Below are 21,659 nucleotides of genomic sequence, written 5' to 3' on the forward strand. Positions count from 1 at the left end.
AAAATATACCTGATGTCACCATTCTTCCAAAGTTAGGTTGATACAGAACAATTCATGATTTACATTTTGCAATGATCTGAGGTGACTTAACTAAGACACATTTCTCTTGATGTTACATATTTAGTACAAGACCTGTAAATCCTTCTTTTTAACAAGTTATTTTACCATCATGTCAATGGGCCACATGGCACAGAGGTGAATAACCCATCTACTGATGTTTTGTAAGTATCATGAAGATCCAAAGAAGGATTTGTTAAGGTCATGTTACTTAACGGTAAATGAGTACCACCACTGACTGTTCCAAAGTGAAGTTAATTCAGGAGGCCACAGTGCACAGGATAACAACCACTTTAACCATTTTAAGGACTCATAACACAACAATAGATGAGTAATAGATGCATTTTTGCAGTACCTAAAGTGTTATCAATGTATTTTTATCAACTGTTCTGGGAAGACGTACAAGTGTGAATTTCATTGTACTGCATACACATGACAATAAACTTAATTGTGACTACAACTCTTATTAAAAAAAAAAAGAAACAAAAGTTGATTAGGAATACCTTTGGGATTGGGGAAGAGAAGCTACCCCCCATTGTTAAGTATATTTAGTAAGATCTTGATAAGGCAGACAAAAGTGATTGCTTTGTGTTCTTGTACTTTCTTTTGTAAAATGTCCTTTATATAATTGTAGGGATCCCAAATGTTTTGAATGGCTGGTCATCAAATACTATACTGTATATTGTGACGGACAGCCGGGTCCCATGCCCGGCAGGGACGCCCCTGCTTCTTCTGTTCCGGGGGAGTCGCCATGGGCAGTCCAATACCTCCCCCGGGACGCTTGGTGGCAGCCTCCCTGGCCAACAGTGATTCCCCAACCGCCCGCAGGGCTCCATGGAAGATGGAGTCCTCCACAGCTTGGTTGGGGCCCGGCATGGCTGCTAGGGGGAGCTGCCTGCTTCCCACAGCCCGGCTGGACGAGCTTTCAGCCCCACCTGGAAGTTCAATTAGGACCAGGTGGTTAATCACCTGGAATGCTTCCGGGTGGGCTATAAAAGGCCCCAGCCACCACCACTCGGGAAGCCAGGGTTGGGAGGAGGAGGACTAAGCTTGCGGAGGAGTGGTGGAAGAGAAGGTGGAGAAGTGAGTTTTGTTTGGTGCTTTGAGACTGTGTTTGGGCTGTGTGGCACGGGGAAGACGTGTCACACAGCTGAAGAAAAATAAAAGCCTGTGTGTTTTGTACACGTTGCCTCTGCGTGGTCTGTGCCGGGTCGGGCGATATATAGTGCCTTTTACAATATACAGTATCAAGGGTAAACTATCTTATAGTATTTGTTTCACTAGAAAAAAAAGCAGAAGAAACAAGGACAGAGATTGTTATGGAAAGCAGAATTTATTTATTGGAGCACATGTACAACTTAGCAGAGTTACAACCATTAAAACAGGAGAAAACCACAATCAATGGGATTGTCAGCAAAAACACCAAGGTAACATTAGTGAAACCTATTTGAGTTATGCCTTTATTACAGTACACATAGATTATCTCTCCACTGGAAATATTAAAACACATTACAAAGAATATTTCATGTTTGATAAAGGATACATTTTCTACAAGGTAAATAAGCATCTGTTGGCTGGGCTGTGAGATAAACAATCACTAGGATGCAGCCCAGAATTATTACTGGAAGTGATTCTCAATTGTATAAAATAGTCAAACAACTGAACCATTTAACTATAACCTGTACCTCCTGAATTGCAGTGACTTGCTTACCCAAACATTGTGTTAAAAGAATTAACCGTTGCACTTTTCCCTGGTAATTACTAGTTGTAGCTCTGTCCAAATGTACAATAAATGTTAAAGCAGTGACTTAATTTTAAAGGATTAAAAAGTATGACAGAGAAATGTGAATGACAGATAACTTGTACCCCAAACAGTCTACTGTACTGTATATCTAAAGCATCTTTTGTATATAAAAAACAGTATCACTAGTATCAAATGTTGGGAGTTTGCATTATAGCATTGTTTTTCTGATTTTACTTATGTTGCTCATAGCTAATACAGTATATATAAACCAGAGTGAACTTATATTTACTGTACCAATACTGACTTTAGAACATTCACTCCCATTACCCCTTATGAAAAGTCATTTTATTTATTATTTATTTATTTATTGACAGACCCCTCAGTACAAATGTCAGCCAACTTGGGATATGGGAGAAGAGAATGTAGAAGGCTGTTTTCCAAGCACTGTTAAATTCATTCAAAACAGGTGTTTTTTGTTTCCATCAATACACATTCAGATTGTCAACATTGTGTTCGTTTGTTTCTGTTTTCACAATGCAGTAGTTTTTTCTTCATCATCTGAAAAATAAAATATTTCTTGTGATATCTTCTGCATAACAGATCATGAGAACAGAACATTCAGCCAAACATTGTATGCCATTTCTTTTTTCCTAACACTCCGTTCAATGGGTTATTTGCAGGGAACACCTTTAAAACTCAACCAGGCATAAACTATCTGGGCAATACATTTGATTACCAAAAATGTAGTCAGAAATGTGCTGTGCCTATAATACTTAAATGAGCTCAATCTTGAGACCTCAGAAATGACTCCAAGGGTACATCCAGACTGTCGCATTCCTTGTGTCAAGCCACTCTTGAGCAAGAGACAGCGTCAGAAGCATCTTGCCTGGGCTAAAGACAAAAAGGAATGGACTGTTGATGAGTGGTCCAAAGTTATGTTCTCTGATGAAAGTAAATTTTGCATTTCCTTTGGAAATCAAGGTCCCAGAGTCTGGAGGAAGAGAGGTGAGGCACAGAATCCACATTGCTTGAGGTCCAGTGTAAAGTTTCCACAGTCAGTGATGGTTTGGGGTGCCATGTCATCTTCTGGTGTTGGTCCATTGTGTTTTCTGAGGTCCAAGGTCAACGCAGCCGTCTACCAGGAAGTTTTAGAGCACTTCATGCTTCCTGCTGCTGACGAACTTTATGGAGATGCAGATTTCATTTTCCAACAGGACCTGGCACCTGCACACAGTGCCAAAGCTACCAGTACCTGGTTTAAGGACCAGGGTATGCCTGTTCTTGATTGGCCAGCAAACTCGCCTGACCTTAACCCCATAGAAAATCTATGGGGTATTGTGAAGAGGAAGATGCAATACGCCAGACCCAACAATTCAGAAGAGCCGAAGGCCACTATCATAACACCTGAGCAGTGCCACAGACTGATCGACTCCATGCCACGCCGCATTGCTGCAGTAATCCAGGCCAAAGGAGCCCCAACTAAATATTGAGTGCTGTACATGCTCATACTTTTCATGTTCATACCTTTTAGTTGGCCAACATTTCTAAAAATCCTTTTTTTGCACTGTTCTTAATTGATATTCTAATTTTCCGGGATACTGAAATTGGGACTTTCATTAGTTGTCAGTTATAATCATCAAAATTAAAAGAAATAAACATTTGAAATACATTAGTCTGTGTGTAATGAATGAGTCTAATATACAAGTTTCACTTTTTGAATGGAATTACTGAAATAAATCAACTTCGTCATAATATTCTAATTTCATGACCAGCACCGTCTTATAAGGAAGTTTTGATAAAGCTGAGAGAAAAAGTCAGAAAAAAACAGTGGGAAAATGGTTTCATTCTTCACCAGGACAATGCACCTGCTCACACAGTACTTTCTATAAAGCAGTTTTTGACCGACAAGCACATTACTACACTTGAACATCCTCCATATTTCCCCGATTTAGCACCGTGTGACTTTTATCTTTTCCCAAAAGTTAAATCAGTGCTTAAAGGGACACGTTTTGAGTCAGTTGATGCTGTAAAGAAGAAAATGTTGTATGTCTTAAAGTAGCTGACAGAAATTGATTTGCTCCATGCCTTCAACCAGTGGAAAACAAGACTGCAGCAATGTATTAGTGCAAATGGGGAATATATTGAAGAGGACAAGCATTCAATTTGTAATATATATAAATAAAGGTGAATATTTAATCAGTCTAGTTATTTTATAGACACACCTCGTATAAGGTACCATGATTCACACAGCATGTCAGGACAAAAACAATTCATGAAATCAAAGAAACACTCTGTAGACCTCTGCATTAAAATTGTGGTTAGGCATAAAACAGAGAAATAGTATGAAAGCATTTCTAAAATGTTGAACATTCCCAGGAGCCCACTGGCCTCAACACTTGTGAAATGGAAGAAGTTCAGAACCACCAGAACTCTTTCTAGAGTTGTCCATCCAGCCAAACTAAATAACCGGCTAAGAAGGACATTGGTGAGGGAGGTGACAATAAGCAAATGGTCTCTCTAAAAGAGCTTCAGAAGTCAGCTGAGATGGAAGAATCTGTTGGAATGGCAACCGTCTTAGTAGCTCTCCATCAAGGAGGTAATTATAGTACAGTGGCTAGATGGAAGACACACTTGAGTAAAAAAGCACATGACTGTTTAAAGGACCCTGATAGCATGAGGGAAAAGGTTCTCAGGTATGATGAAACAAAAACACTATGTCTGGGTAAGACCTGGCACAGCCTAACAGAATCATTCTAGTGAAGCATCATGTTAAGAGTGTTATTCTTAGCACAAGGGGCAGGGAGACTGTACAGAACTGAGGGAAGGATGAATGCCGCTAAATACCGAGAGGTCCTTGAAAGAAACATGCTTCATTGTTCCAATGACCTTACACTGGGGGCAACATTTCACCTTTCAGCACAACAATGACCCGAAGCATACAACCAATACACACTGTTCTTGAGTGGCTCAGCAAAAGCTCAGACTTAAATCCCAAAAAACAACTTTGGACAGACCTGAAAATGGCAGCTTACAACCAGTCTAATGAAGCTTGAGAGGATCTGCCAGGTAGAACAGGATAAACTGCCCAAAGCTTGTAAAGACTTACCCAAGGAGATTCAAGCTGCAATTGCTGGCAATGGGGCTTCTACAAAGTAGGATTTCAGTATTTGATTTTTAACACATTTGCTATCCTTTCTGAAAACTTGTTTTCACATTATCATTATAGGCTATAGAGTGCAGGTTGACAGAATAAAAATGGCAAATTTATGTTTACAATTAAAATGACAACACAATAAAGTGTGCAGCACGTGAAGGGGAATGAATACTTTCTGAATCCACTGTATATACACTCTATACTGAGTAAATCAAATATAATACTTGATCTGAACATATTTATTTCAAATGTTTATTCTTGCTATTTACAACATTCATATATCTGAAGCTCACCCATATGGGCAACCTGGGCATTAGCTTAAACTTAGTTTCAAATGTATAGAAAAACTTTCAGTGCCCAACAGCATACTTAAGTATTATCACTACAGTAGAGCAATGAACCATACAGCATCTGATCAGGCTTATAAGTTTCTATACTTCAGAATGGGCATTATTTAAAATGCATGAAAATATATTTTTTCAAAATGTTTGCTTGTATGTTTTCAAGGAAATTTATGCTGATGAACTTCGAAGCAGTTCTTTTGAAACAATTTTTACATGTTTGTTGGTTACTTCTAGCGTTCAGGTGTGAGATTGTGCTTTTAATCTATTAGTTTTACTGTATTTGTAAATGTCCCTAGTGTCTCCTTCACTTATTGTTAATTGTCACGATTAAGGTACAATTATGGGTAAAAAAATTCACAGAAAAAGGTAAATTAAAAATGGCAAAGAGAATTAAAAACTGAAAACAATGGCAAAATTATAAATATTTAAAAAATTTCTTATGAGTGTAAATCTCTTGTTACTGCTCTCTTCTAAATGTAGTATAAGTTAAGAAAAAAGACAGATATTTAAACATTAGACCAGTTAGTGGTAAAACGACTCATTGATTGTGAAACTGGTTTAAAGAAAAAACCGCAATTGCACTGAGTTCCCTAGGAGTGGGACTTAAAATCACTGAGAAACATCCATCCATCCATCCCTGAGAAACATCATTTAAAAAATTTGCTGATGCTTTTGAAATTCAAAAACGTATCTCAACAACAACTAAACTCCATCAGTCTATCCATTCATTTCTGCTGCTTATCCAGTTTCCAGAATGCTGGGACAGGAGTCTGAACAATGATTCACAGACATCCCTTTTCCCCTGTCACCTCCTCTAACTACTTTGGGAGAGACAGAGGTTTTCCCAGGCCAGCCAATAGATGTAATCGGTTCAGCATGCCCTGGGTCTGCCCTGAGGTATCCTCCTGGTACATGCCCGAAACACCTTCCCTGGGAGGTGTCCATAAAGCATCCTAATGTGGTGCCTGAACTACCTCCACTGGCTCCTGGCAGCAGCTCTACCTTTAGTTCCTTCTGAATGTCTACATTTCTCACCCTATTTCTACAGTAAGACTGAGCCTAGACACCCTGCAAAGTGAACTCTTTTCTGCCAATTGTATCTATGCTGCAGTTGTGATTCACTGGGCTGGCTACTTTGAGCACCTGCTTAAAGCTGATTCTCTGGCTAGGATGTAGGACACCTCTAGGTCCACAGTTCTCAAGACTGATCCTTCAATTAGCTGTGGACCACTCAGTCTCACTGAGATTGTACAGGTGATGAACCAGCTGAGAGTAGGGATAGGCTGCAAGGATCTATGGAATCTGGGGTGAACAAGCTGATGATAAGGCTGCCCTACTTGCATTGCTAGCAATCTTTGCTTCCATTTAGGAAGTTGGCATCATCCGAACTGACTGGAAAACGTGACTTGTCATCCCTATCTGGAAAGGGATGGGTGATTCCCTTGATTGTGGCAACTACAGTGGGATAACACTGCTCTTGGTCCCAGGCAAGGTCCTTGCTGCAGTCATCCTCAATCAGATCCGTGATCACCTGCTGAACTACCAGTGACTACAGCAGTCTGGTTTTAGGCCTAAGAAGTCTACCATGAACCGCATCCTGTCACTGAGGATTCTCATCGAGTGCAAACATGAATATCAGCAGAGTTTCTTTGCAGCCTTTGTTGATTTTCATAAATCTTTCTGCTCAGTTGATCGAGCTGCCCTGTGGAGCATCCTGAGATTTTGTGGGTTTCCTCCAAAGTTGCTGGATATCATGGCCGGCCTTTACACTGGCACTGTGAGCGCTGAAGAGAGTGGAGGCAGAACCTCTGCATTTTTCCCAGTATAATCTGGGGTTCATCAGAGGTGTGTTCTTGCTCCTACTCTGTTCAATGCTTGCATAGACTGGGTGTTCGGGAGGGTCATGGGGTCCAGTGGCTGTGGCGCATCTGTTGGTGAAGAGAGATTTACTGATCTTGACTTTGCCAACAATGGTGTGATCTTTGTGGAATCAATGGTGGCTCTGATTGGGCTCTTGAGAGAATGAGTGAGGAGTCTGAGTGTCTAGGCTTGTGATTGTCATAGATAAAAACCAAGATGCAGGCCTTTGATGACCTATTGGGCACAGCTGTTAGCTGTGTGTCTGTATGTGGAGGGAATATCGTGTCTGTATGTGGAGGGAATATTGACCATGTCGAGAAGTTTACTTAACTCATCAGTGATATTCATGTTTGTCCTGACTCTTCCTATGAAGTCAGTAGGCAGATTGGGGGAGCATGGGGGGGTGGGTCATGAGATCCCTGAAAAGGAGGAATGAGGTCCCTGCAAATGAAGGAGTGTCCAAGTCTATAGACTCCTGGTGCTCCCTATTTTGCTATATTGTTGCGAGACATGGACACTATCCAGTGATCTGCGACAAAGTGTGGACTTCTTTGGTACTGTGTCTCTTCAGAGAGTCTTTGGGTACCGCTGGTTTGACTTCATGTTAAATGAGCGGTTGCTCAGAGAGTCTTGAATGAGGCACATTGCCTACATTGTAAGGTAGCATCAGTTATGGTCATGTGGCACTATTCCTTGAGGGTGATCCAGCTGGCAGGATCCTCATTGCTGAAGTCCTGGGAATCTGGACCAGGCCAAGGGGATGCCCACGAAACACCTGGCTGCAGCAGATAAGGGGGTTGCCAACTGGGATCCCGAGCTGTTTTGTTGTGTGGTAGGTGCGGCAACGAGCTGTACCAGTGCATGCTCCACAACCTGACCTGACCTGTATCCATAATCTAGTTCTTTCACTCACTGCCCACTGCTCGTGACCATAGAGGAGGGCTAGAACATAGATTGATCAGTAAATTGAGAACTTCGCCTTTTGTCTCAGCTCCCTCTTCACAATGACTGACCGGTACAACATCCCCATGACTTTGGACATAGCTCTGATCCAACTCTCGATCTCTCATTCCCTTCTTCGCTCACAAAAACTTCGCCCACATCTCAGGAGGAACATTGACTGCTGTGCCTTATAAACAGTCTGACAAGGCAAATATTAAGAAAAGTGTACCTGTGGAGCAAGGTGTTCTGTATTCAGCTTCAGCATGATCATCTGCAAAATAAAGAAGACAAATCCTTTAGTAGGAAGTTTTCTTTTACAAGATAGTGGAAAGCAAGATAATTCAGGACTCACTAAACTGCATAAATAGTTTGGAACCCTGCAATAAGTAATCCACAATGTCAGACTTGGATGGTGGTGTATGAATCATTAATGGTGTCAAAATACAAGGATGTGGAAATACTTCTAACATTTCTTTAAACATTTTTTCAGTGGTTATTTATTCATAATAATGTTCATTACAATTTCTAAATCATACACCGATGATACTAAAAATGCTGGCTCTGATTAACATTAAAAGTGTGTCCCAAATATTCTAAATGTGGGAAAATATTTTATGTTTGGTTGCGTTTTTTAGAATGAATTTGCCAGGCATATGGACACTTTGAGAGGAGAGCACTGCGTGAGCTTATCCAACTGTCAAGTGGTAATTAGGGTTGCACCATATTAAGTCACTATTCACAAGAAGGGAAATATTTTAAAAATTTAAAAGGAGATATCAGCAAAAGGTCAGTGATCAGCCAGCAAGCTTTCATCACCCTAGTTTTTGTTGTTGTATAACCCTTATGAAGACCTAATATATGCTATAGCACTGTGTAAACATTTTGGGTGAAGTCATGACTGAAAAAGGGAAATGAAAGGAATCAAATAACTATTTAATATATTGCAATCTACTCTGTTATTCTTTGTTATAGACAAAGTCATTTTAAATGATTTTTTAAATTATACAACAATCAAACCAAATAATGTTGTATGTCTATTTAAGAAGAGACAGAATGAAGTGGGGTGAGCATTGTTTGTTATCAATGGCTTACTTGTTTGGTAGTAATCATAAATTCTGACAGTAGCTGGTTTAATGTTCTTCACTGCAATCCCTTCTTGAATGGTAAACTGCAAAGTCAAAGGTGTCTGTTTCAGCAGCTGAAAAAAAACACAACACAATACAATAGTACATACCCTAAAATAATACAATAGCGTAACATTCTGAAACTTGCTTAAACCCAAGTGAAACTGAAAATGATTTTGAAAAATATTTCAGAATAAGAAAAGAAAATAATGCACAGTATCTAATTATGTTTCCATTTTCATGTACTTCTCATTGAAGGCTGACTAGGTCTGAGCAGCCCTCCCTACCTCCAGCTATAGCAGAAAAGTACAAAGTCAGTGAGGGGCAGAATTTCAAACAGGCATACACAGTAACTTGGTGGCAAATCAAAACAAAGTCTTTGCAGAAGTGGGGTAACTACTATGCCATCATTGTGTTCCAATTTTAATATTCTCAGCGATAAATGCAGTTAATAAATAAAGGATATCTGCATACATGGTGATGCATTATAAGCGTATAGCTATTTACTTTATGACCTTCTGACATGGTCAGTAATGAGTAAAAAAATTGAATTTGTAGTGGAAGTTGTTTATTTTACAAAAGAATTTGAGAAATAAGTGGTATTTATAAAGAGTGAAATTTGTACCATTTCCAAATATATATTCACCTCATCTACACATTTTTTCCCCATATGCAAAAGCATTAACAAATCTATTCTGGTACAGAGCAAGGAAAGGGACATGCAAATAGAAAGCACTCACTTGATGTATTCAGTGGCACTTATTCTTAGTAATTGGCCTGGGTGTGTGGCTACCATTGAATTTCAACGGTGATCCTTAGTTGCATTAGCTGATGTGAGTTGGTGAAAGTGAGCACAAAAGGGGTTGTGAGGCAGAATCTGTGGTGTGAATGTGCAAGCAAGGGTTGCTCAAAATGAGTGACAGCAGACAGAGCTGCATGGAAGGAGATGTGAATGACTGGGGAGATGACAGCGCTTTCTGCAGCTGAATAAACCCTGTAAAATAATGTTCCTTAATTCCAATATGAACCAGTTGAAAATTCCAAAAACTCAATATAGTGAGTTTCGCATTTTGTTATTGCAAAAAGGAATTTTAAGGGTAATTTTGAAAAACCATCTGCAATGCAGAAATCAGGTGTTTTGCTTATCACTAGACTTGGTTAAGTTGGAGCCACACCTTGACAGCTCTTCTTTTCCTTTTACATCTTTTCCTAACTTTAACTGCTGTTTCCTTTGAAGAAATTAGGCTAAATTTTGGGATCTATAACTATTTATAATTACTGCTAATTCCTTAGACATGCTAACAAATATGGCAGCCATTTGAGGTCAGATAAAAGGAGATGGATCTACCCCAGCCACAGGGGATGCACAAACCAGTGTGTTTCTTCGTGCCGGTCCCAAGCCTGGATAAATGGGTTGGGGATTTGTTATGTCAGGTAAAAATTTTGAGAGATCAACTTGCAGCCAACAATTCAGATCTCCATACCAGATCGGTCGAGGCCTGGGTTAACAATGACCGCCACCAGTACTGTTAGCCAACAGGGTGCTGGTGGAAACTGGGCTACTGGTGGTCAAAGAAGGAGAAGTAGAGGCAGGAGACGTTTCTGCAGAAAAGAGCCGAGGAGCAAGGTAAAGAGATAGGAACTCAGGGTAGGAACTTAAAGTGTTGGCAGTATGGCTGATAAGGGGAGAGAGTAAGCAGATATGATGATAGAGAGAAGGAAGGTTGATATATTGTGCATGCAAGAGACTAAATGAAAGGGAAGTAAAGGCCAGGTGGATTGGAGGTGGATTCAAATTGTTCTATCATGGTGTGGAAAGGAGGATAAATGGGGTAGGAGTTATTCAGAAGGAACAGTATGTCAAGAGTGTTTTGGAAGTGAAAAGAGTGTCAGACAGAGTAATGATTATGAAGCTGGAAATGGAGGTGTGATGATGAATGTTGTTAGTGCATATGCCCCGCAAGTTGGGTGTGCGATGGATGAGAAAGAAGATTTCTGAAGCGAGTTGGATGAAGTGATGGACAGTGTACCCAAGGGACAGAAAGTGGTGATTGGAGCGGATTTCAAAGGACATGTTGGTGAAGGGAACAGAGAAGATGAGGAGGTGATGGGTAGGTATGGTATTAAGGTGAGGAATGAAGATAGTCAGATGATAGTGGATTTTGTAAAAAGGATGGGCATGGCTGTGGTGAATATGTATTTTAAGAAGAGGGAGGAACATAGGGTGACTTACAAGAGTAGAGGAATATGCACACTGGTAGATTATATCCTATGCAGAAGTATCAATCTCAAGGAGATTAAAGACTGCAAAGTGGTGGCAGGGAAAAGTTAGACAGCATAGGATGGCGGACTGTAGGATGACTTTGTAGATCAAGAAGAGGAGGAGAGTGAGGGCAGAGCCAAAGATTAAATGGTGGAAATTGGAAAAGGAAGACTGCAAGGCTGAGTTTAGGGAGGAGGTAAGACAGAAAGTGGGTGACAATGAAGAGTTACCAGACAGCTGGGTAACTACTGCAGAAGTAGTAAGGGTGACAGCAAGAAGGGTTCTTGGTGTGACATCTGGACTGAGGAAGGAGGAAAAGGAAACCTGGTGATGAAATGGGGAAATACAGGAGAGTATATAGAGGAAGAAGATGTCAAAGAAGGAGTGTGAGAGTCAGAGAGATGCAGAAAGTAGACAAGAGAACAAGGAGATAGGGCGCAAGGTGAAGAGAGGGGTGATGAAGGCTAAAGAAGAGGTGTACGATGAGTTGTATAAGAGGTTGGAAACTAAGGAGGGAGAAAAGGACCTGTACCGATTGGCTAGACAGAGGGAAGGAGCTGGCAAAGATGTGCAGCAGGTTAGGGTGATAAAGGATAAAGATGGAAACATATTCACAAGTGAGAGAGAATATGGAAAGAGTACTTTGAGAGGCAGATGAATGAAAAGAATGAGAGAGAGAGAAGGCTGGAAGATGTGGAGATAGTGAATCATGAAGTGCAATGAATTACCAAGGAGGTAGTAAGGACAGCTATGAAGAGGATGAAGAATGTAAAGGCAGTTGGTCCAGATGACATACCTGTGGAAACATGGAGGTGTTTAGGAGAGATGGCAGTGGAGTTTTTAACCAGATTGTTTAAAGGAATCTTGGAAAGTGAGAGGATGCCTGAGGAGTGGAGAAGTTTACAGGTACCGATTTTTAAGAATAAGGGTGGTGTGCAGAACTGTAGTAACTACAGGGGGATAAAATTGATGAGTCACTGCATAAAGTTATGGGAAACCATAGTGGAAGCTCAGCTAAGAAGGGAGGTGATGATTAGTGAGCAGCAGTATGGTTTCATGCCAAGAAAGAGCACAACAGATGCAATATTTGCTCTAAGGGTGTTGTTGGAGAAATATAGAGAAGGTCAGAAGGAATTGCACTGTGTCTTTGTAGACCTGGTGAAAGCATATGACAGGGTGCCTCGAGAGGAGTTGTGGTATTGTATGAGGAAGTCGGGAGTGGCAGAGAAATATATAAGAGTTGTACAAGATATGTACGAAGGAAGTGTGACCGTGGTGAGGTCTGCGCTAGGAGTGACAGATGCATTTAACGTGGAGGTGGGATTACATCAGGGATCAGCTCTGATCCCCTTCTTATTTGCAATGGTGATGGACAGGTTGACAGATAAGATTACACAGGAGTCCCTATGGACAATGATGTTTGCTGATGACATTGTGATCTGTAGTGAGAGTAGGGAGTAGGTTGAGGAGACCCTGGAGAGGTGGAGATATGCTCTAGAGAGGAGAGGAACAAAGGTCAGTAGGAACAAGACAGAATACATGTGTGAATGAGAGGAAGGTCAGTGGAATGGTGAGGATTCAGGGAGCAGAGTTGATGAAGGTGGACGAGTTTAAATACTTGGGATCAACAGTACAGAGTAATGAGAATTGTGGACAAGAGGTGAAAAAGAGAGTGCAGGGAGGGTGGAATGAGTGGAGAAGAGTTTCACGAGTAATTTATGACAAATGGTTATCAGCAAGAGTGAAAGGGAAGGTCTACAGTACATTAGTGTGACCAGCTATGTTATATTGGTTGGTGATGGTGGCACTGATCAGAAAGCAGGAGACAGAGCTGGAGGTGGCAGAGTTAAAGATGCTAAGATTTGCATTGGGTGTGACAAGGATGGACAGGATTAGAAATGAGTACATTAGATGGTCAGCTCAGTTTGGACGGTTGGGAGACAAAGTCAGAGAGGCGAGATTGCGTTTGTTTGGACATGTGGAGAGGACAGATGCTGGGTATATTGGGAAAAGGATGTTAAAGATAGAGCTTCCAGGCAAGAGGATAAGACGAAGGCCTAAGAGAAGGTTTATGGATGTGGTAAGAGAGGACATGAAGGTGATGGGTGTGACAGAGGAAAATGTAGAGGACAGGAAGATATGGAAAAAGATTATCCTTGTGGCAGCCTCTTTCCTTGTGGCAGCCTCTAAAGGGAACAGCCAAAAGATGAAGAAGAAGAAGAAAGGGAGAAGGATCTGGTTGCAAACCACCCATGCCAGCCTCAGAAACCTGTGAAGTCATTCAGGGACCTATGGCTTGAGATGGGGAGAGTTCTGGTACAGGATGTATGAACATACAAGTAGTTATGGACATAGAGTGTAAATAAATAAATAAATAAATAAACAAACAAACAAACCAACAAATAAATAAATAAACGCCACATTCCTTTATGAAAACCTAATATCATGGAATACCAATGTCACAATTTAATATTTAAAAATAGCATTATGTTAAATATACCATGATTATTTTTGTGAGATAATGCTGGGACCCTGTGAACTCGAGCAGCAACAGTGGGATCTGCTGCTATAGATATGCAGCCATAATATTTTTAAATTAAGTTTTGTAGCATTATTTTCCAATTATTTCATAAGTGTGTTTTACAAAAATATTAAGTTGCACAGCTTATAAGTTTTAAAATGTAACATTGTGTGATGGTAACATTATTATAAATGTATTAAATTGTGATATTATATTTTTAGATATTAGCTTGTTAAACACACACAATGTAACTATTTTTAAGAAGATTTCTGTTACGGTAACAAGTACAGAAAGAGTAAACTCTCTTTTGTTATCAAAGTCATATTTTTAATAAACCTATAATATTAGGCTTTTTAGCAACATGCCACTACATCTGTTTATTTACACTCAGCATTCATATACACCTTTACATGTAACATCAACCTCTGCTAAGACTCTTCACTTCAAGTCTCCAGGCACAGGCCCCCAGCAGTTGAGAAGCCAGCCGCTGGAGGTCTGTAGCCAGGATCTATTGTATAAAATGGTGGTGCAAATCTTTGATTCTTCACTGAGTCAGTATATGTTTTCAATGATATCAGCATCCCTCAACTTGAGTTGTTCTCTAGCTTCAAAATCATTAAATTTACTTCTTGGTTTCAGTTTCGGATCAGATTCTTTTAAGTGAATTATTACTGATATAAGAATTTTACTGAAGATTATACCACTTTGAGTTTTGATTAAGTGTGTATCTACAACAGTTTCCCCTTTTGAAACACTGCACATATTAATTTCCGTTTAGTTATCTCATTTTGTGAAGTTCTTTAATCTTTGTACTTCTTATTTGCTTAATTATTTGTACTTGGACCTTGCTTGTTCTTGTTGATTACTAATATTTCTGCTAAGTTTAATTAATTTAAATACCATTCCTTGTTTGCTCTTTGATGCTCAATTGAAGATTTCTTGTTTTGAGTGATAATAGGCTAGGTGATTTTTTTCTCTTTGTGTGTTCCATAGAATCCTGAAAAATGTAAGGATGGTGAAGGTACCAGTCCATGACAGAGCACACAAATAGATACACATAGACCCACACCCATATGACTCATACAGTACCTTCTCATTTACGGTCACCAAATAACCTAACCTACATGTGTTTATAGAATATGTGAAAAAAAACCTGCTATACCCTAACACAGGGTCATGGGGGTCTGCTGCAGCCAATCCCAGCCAACAAAGGGTGCAAGGCAGGAACAAACCCCGGGCAGGGTGTCAGCCCATCGCAGGGCACACACACACACACACACCCACATACCAAGCACACACTAGGGTCAATTTAGGAGCGCCAATGCACCTAACCTGCATGTCTTTGCACTTATTGAAAATGCCACAGAGGCAGTGACTGGGCCAGGATAGAACACTGAAGCTGTGAGGCAACATTGCTAACTACTGGTTCAAGGTGCTGCCCTTCATTTCAAATAAACAAAAAAAAAAAAAATAACATACTAGATTAGATACTGCAAAAATGCATCTATTAGTCATTTACTCTTATGCAATAAGACCTTAGCAAAGGCTTCTTTTGGTCTTAATTATACTTATAAAGCATCAGTAAATAGATTATTCATCTCTGTGCAGTGGAGCCAACTTTGATACACTGGAAAAATTACTTATTAATATGAAGAATTCACAGATCTCATACTGAAATAAGTACTTTCAAGAGAAATATGTCTCACTTTAGCCACCTCAACCCGTTTCAAAGTGAAGTCACAGAATAATAATCACTTTATTAATTGTTTGTGTCATTAACACCAAAATAAGCATTTTCTAAGGTTTCATTACGTAAATGAGTAATAGATGCATTTTTGCCTTACCTAAACTAAAATGTTGCCAAAAATAAAGGCATGACTAAACTTACAAAAGGCCATGAAGTATCTGTGAACATGTTGTAAATATTTAAGTATAAAAACATATAAAAATAAGTGTTCAGTTTATGTTTAAAATGTTAAACATCCATTCACTAATTTTATAAACCAGAATTGTTTGTGATGTTTTATTTAAAAATATTTTTTTCATATATTAGTTATATTGTTTGCCATTGTACAGCACTGGTCACTATTGTGTCCCAGTTCTATAAGAATCTTAGTTTTGTACTTTAGTTACATACAGTCAGGCCCACAATGACAAAATGTTTACAATTTTGGCTCTATATGCCACCACATTGGATTTGAAAAGAAGAAATAATTACATGATTAAAGTGAAGGTTTTCAGCATTAATTCAAAGGGTTTAACAGAAATATCATACTGTATGCGCCATTTAGGAATGACAGCCATTTTTAAACAAGGGCTCAAAAGTATTTGGAAAATTGACTGAAAAGCTGTTCCATAGGTAGGTGTGAACAGATCTCTCATTATTTCATTAACTGTTAAGCAGGTAGAAGGTCTGGAGTTGATTCCAATTTGTTAATTTGCATTTGGAAGCTGTCTCTATGAACTCTCAATATGAAGTCCAAAGAGCTGCCCATGTAAGTAAAAACAGGCCATCATTACACAGAGAAAACAAAACAAACCCGCGTGAGAGATAGTAGAAACACCATAAGCGGCTAAATCAACCATCTGGTACATTCTTAAAGAGAGGGAATGCACTTGTGAGCTCAACTACACCAGAAGAGCTGGACAATCATGGAAGACAACTGTGCTGGATGATCGCAGAATTCTTTCCTTGGAGTAAAAAAAAAAAACCAATTCACGACATTTAGTAAAACCAAGAACACTCTCAGGGAGGTAGGCCTATCATTGCCAAAGTCTACAATCAAGAGACTTCATAAAAGTAAAGACATAGGGTTCACATAAGGTGCAAACATTGGTAATCCTGAAGCACTGGAAGGACAGAAGAGACTTGCCAGAAAATATTTTTAATAAAACAGTCCAGGTTTGGAACAGTTTTCCTTGGACAAATGATGGATAGAGATGAGCATGGAGAAGAGAAGGAACAGCTTATGATTTGTAGCATACTACGTCATCTGTGAAACATGTTGGAGGCAGTATTATGGCATGGGCAAGTGTGACTGCCAATGGAAGTGGGTCCCTTGTGTTTATTGTTAATATGACCTATGGAAGGTTGCAGGATGATCTTTGAAGTGAAGTGTATAAAGCTATACTGTCTGCTCATATTCAGACGAATGATGCAAAACTGATAAGATGACGCTTCACAGTACAGATGGACAATGAGCCAAAACATATTGAGGCAAAGAAGTGGAATATTCTTCAATGACCAAGTCAATCAACTGACCTCAACACAAGCAGAGATGCATTTCACCTGCTGATGACAAAACTGATGGCAGAAAGTCCAATGAACAAGCACCAAATGAAGACAGCTGCAATAAAGGCCTAGCAAAGCATCAGTAGGGTGGTAGATAGGTAGATATTTTATTTGAAATATATAAAAAATATTTTTGGGTGGAGTATTCATTTAAGTTTAATTATTGCTGTTTAACTAAAGAGCAGTTTGCTTACAGAATTGTGACTATAGCTGGTAGTAAAACAACTTCCAATTTCTTGAAACAGAGTCTTTCAGAGAAAATACTGTTATAGTCAATGTCTTGAAAAATAAATAGATTTCACTATATTTGTAAAGATCATTGTCTAAAAATATGGTACCCATGAATTGCTATTTATAAATAAGAACACAAACAGCTTGATGGTGGCAAATGAATACATAAAGTCAAAGAATAAAAGGCCACTATTTCCTTATTAAAGTGTCATCCTAATCAAATATCTTAGTATGAGTTTTGAATGTCTTTAGTTAGGAAATACACCATACATACCTCCTCAAGATAGATGTCAATGTATCCTTTATTGTTGTCAATACGTTTCACAAGTGGAATACGTCTGAGCTACAGTTAAGTTGAGTAATGTGAAAGTGAAAAAGAATGACAGGTATTAAAACAAATAATAAATATGGTAAATGATACAACACACAATTTTGCTGTACTATTCCTAGATGCACAAAACTCAATATGGAAGTTACTATGGAAGCATGGCTCATAAAAGTGTGCCTAAATTGCAACCCACTTACCCTTGAAATTGATACCCCATCCACATCATACCCTGAAAGAAGTTTTACATTTACAATGACCATGTTAGTCCTGTCTCGATTGCCATTGTATCTGAACAAAAGGAGAATTCAATGTGAGACAATGTTAAAAAGTACTTAAGTATTAATTTTAATGTTTTATCATTTTTACAAGTGCATAATAAAATTACTTTTATACTAAATGTGACAATAAACTCGATGACTTAATTAGTTGTTTTAGATGCTATGTCAAAAAGGCAACAGAATTATTATTTTGCACTTGCTTTCAGTAAAGTAAGCAAATATATAATAAGCTATATCCAGGTTTTCAATTTAAACTTAAATTAACAACCAGAAAATCCCTCTACTTGGACACTGGAGACATGACTTGGTCTAGCAGCTAGACTTCACATTAAAGAGCAGCAATTCAGATTGTGACCTGACTTGCGGACCTTTGGACTTGCTTTTTGTCTTTGCAGAAGTACAGTATCTTAATGACCCAGAGGATGTGCTAATCATCTCCCTACCTGATATTTCGTTTGGGGAGGGAATTTAGAATTGTAAACTTGCAAATGTTGAAAGCAGAAAGTGTGGAGTGCATAGTAGGTGTCAGGACCATCTTTCGTTCCCTGTGTCTCAAAGTTATTGATATAAGGAACATATACCTTCTTGGCTTTAAACAGAGCTTATTCAAAGTGTCTTTAATAATGCCATGGGTTATGCCATTTCAACTTTGTTGTTTTCAGGCACAGAATCTGAAGGTGCAGCAGAGCAGTGAATAGTGTCCAAGTTGACAAGGTAAGGCCGACATTTTAACTGTTTGCATATTACTTTTGCATACTTTTCTGCAACTTGTTGCGGAATGGAAGGTTGTCAGTTCTGCCAAATTAAGTGTTATGATTCTACCTTTAAAACAGTGTTTTGCTTATTCAGGTGAGAAAGGAATTGCTACCTCTAACGCAGAATTTTGAGAATGGCAGGATTGTGTTAGTTGAGTGAGGCCACGGTGGATTGTGAAACGATCACTGGACTGTAGCAGTAACTTTATTGTTACAAGCACTGTGTCATGACCGTGATGAAAATACAGAAACAGAGTTCTCAGTCAAGTTCTCTCAATTTACTAATCTTTCTATGTCCTGAAAATCACATATGTTCTCCAGCTGAGTGTAGTGATTAAAACAATAAGACTACAAGTACAAGATGCATTAATAAGGCCTCTCTTCAGAGGTTATTCCATGACAGGGTGAAGAAAAAAAATAATGATGAGGTTTATGGGTGTGTTAGACATGTTGGTGTGGGTGGACCAGCACAGTATATTGAGAGGAATCTCTAGGGCATGAAATACTGAAGGTAATATAAGGTAGTTTTCAATTTATTTCAAACCTCTTGGTAGGCTTGGCCAAATCAAGAAAGATTTTACTCACCCAACAACAAGTTTAACATCCAACGTATTTTTCTGAGTTTCGCTGCATATTCCATAAGCTTCAGCTGAGATGTTAAAACTAGAAAAGTCTGGAAGAGTTGGAACATTATATTGAAGTGCTAGCTGAAAAATAAATTATAAAGAACAAGAAAACATTTTGTCATAAAATTAAGAAATTCTTTATAAAATGGTTGAAATGCCATTAAGTGCTCTTAAAGTATGATATTAAAAACACAGTTACACAAAAAATTACAGTAACTTAAGGTCAGCTTAATCTATACAGGAAGTACAGTTGCACTGCATGGCTCATGAGAACCATGTCTAATTCTGAAAAAAAAAATCTGCTGAGATGTTCTTCATTCTTCTTAGCCGGTTAGTAATTATCATAGAAAACTTACACGTTTGGAAAAAGCAAACTTGAAAATATTTTATTTTACCTTGTGCATGTTTAATTGAGGGAAACATTGTAACAACTGAGCTTGGCTGAAACTTATAAATCAATATTGTATTGTACTAGTTTTGCTTCCCAGCTTCACCTGGAAAATTTCCGAAGACAACGGGCCTTGGTTGTAGTGCTATGGGATAACTGAATATATTCAAAACGCCAAGTAACTAAGTACATTCTACGTACAATACTGCTTATTTTCTTCCAAGAGGTTTAATATTACTAGTTCACTGGGGCCCCTTAATCTTGAATGTGCTATATAAAATTCACCACGAGTAAAACATTCCTATCGTAGGTCAATTCCTGCTTTTCCTGCTGACTAACTTTGGTTTTTGTGGATGATCATTGCAAAACACAACTTTACAGGAAACTGTACTCTTTTGGATTCAAATAGGTAATTATTAAGAACAATGGGAATTGTGGGTATAAACATATCACCCTGTAGCACATACTGTGAAAATGGTAGCTTCAATGAGATTTGAATGTAACACTTTGATCTATAGTCTTGTACAGTTACAAAGGTTTGGAGAATTAGATCAAAAGCAATATACACTGAATCATGTTTTACTTTAGCTTATTGCAAACAGCATTGACTTTACAGGCTGTACATTTCAGTGGTCCATGCAATGAAGTGAATGTTTCAAGCATTTTACAGAAAAAGAACAGGTGAAAAGCAACACAGTTTAAAATGTACAGATAAACAATGTCCACCTCCACTATATTCTATCCCTGGAGGACCACTATACTGAGACGTGCAAGCATTTAAACTGATCATGGCATGCCGTTGCTCCTGGTTTGTGTTCTACACAGGGATTAAACTGGGCTAGTATGCTGTATTGGCAATTCTCTGCTGGTGCGAACTGTAGCATAGCTGCACATCACTGTCTGACCTTGAAAGGGGTACCTTAGTTTTTCTCAATACTTTATGTATTTTACCACCAAAGCTTCCTCCAGCTCCATTCTTTGAAATTTATATATATAAGTGTGCTCGACAATCCAATCCAGCTTTAATTTTTATGCATTTTATACTTATTCGCGAAAAGTAAGAAGCAGCCAACCAAACAGGGAGTTCTTATTGTACCCATGGAGGCACTTGCTAACCACATCTTTTTCAAATTTTGCCTAACTTTCCTTTGTCCATTTCATATCTCATTTCCAAAAAGCTCACAACCTCATCTCTTTTTTATGTTCAGGGTATCTATCCTTCCCTTGTTGCCAGCCTTATTTCGCAGAGTGATTACAGCTACAATGGCACTCTTTCGCTTGTGGGATTCATTTGAATGAACTACAAGCCCCAATTCTCTGCACGATCACTTTTCAGTACTGAGCCAAAAAAAGGATGGGGTACCTAAGAACAGCCCAATTGTTACAGCATTATTACCAACAAATATTGACAAATAAAACACAGTAATAGGCAAATTTTCTTTGTTCTATAAAGTCACCAAATTTTAATCAAATCAGTCCAGTCATTTTGGAGAGGTTGGGCTATTTAGTATTATGTTTTTCTAATGCTGATATATATTGAAATGTCCTTTTCTATCAGATGCCTACTGCCCTAGATGTACACTCCTGCCACATTTCATTTTTTAACAGAACAGGAAATGGTGTTTTGGTTGATGAGTGAGTGAGCCAGTCACTCAGTCAACTTCGTATTATTTATATATGTAGATATTAGCTATCAAAGACTGCACACCCTAAAAGGCATTTTAAAGTACAATATAAGTTACAGTTTAAGTA

General features: G+C 38.7%; 1 protein-coding gene across 2 annotated transcripts in view; it reads right to left on the reverse strand.

Moving 5' to 3' along the window:
• Positions 1–1,371: 1,371 nt before the first annotated feature.
• The window catches only part of LOC120535854 (alpha-2-macroglobulin-like), a 193,887-nt gene continuing 173,599 nt past the window's right edge, over positions 1,372–21,659 (reverse strand). For both annotated transcript variants that reach the window (XM_039763969.1, XM_039763970.1), the window contains exons 31-36: positions 19,479–19,600; positions 18,058–18,148; positions 17,807–17,875; positions 9,194–9,299; positions 8,331–8,372; positions 1,372–2,359 (exon numbers count right to left, since the gene is read on the reverse strand). In XM_039763969.1, the coding sequence (XP_039619903.1) occupies positions 2,331–2,359; positions 8,331–8,372; positions 9,194–9,299; positions 17,807–17,875; positions 18,058–18,148; positions 19,479–19,600 (459 nt within the window). In that variant the 3' untranslated portion in view covers positions 1,372–2,330. The remainder of the gene's footprint in view (positions 2,360–8,330; positions 8,373–9,193; positions 9,300–17,806; positions 17,876–18,057; positions 18,149–19,478; positions 19,601–21,659) is intronic.

Source organism: Polypterus senegalus, chromosome 9 (genome assembly GCF_016835505.1).
Source record: "Polypterus senegalus isolate Bchr_013 chromosome 9, ASM1683550v1, whole genome shotgun sequence".
Classification (NCBI taxonomy): domain Eukaryota; kingdom Metazoa; phylum Chordata; class Cladistia; order Polypteriformes; family Polypteridae; genus Polypterus; species Polypterus senegalus.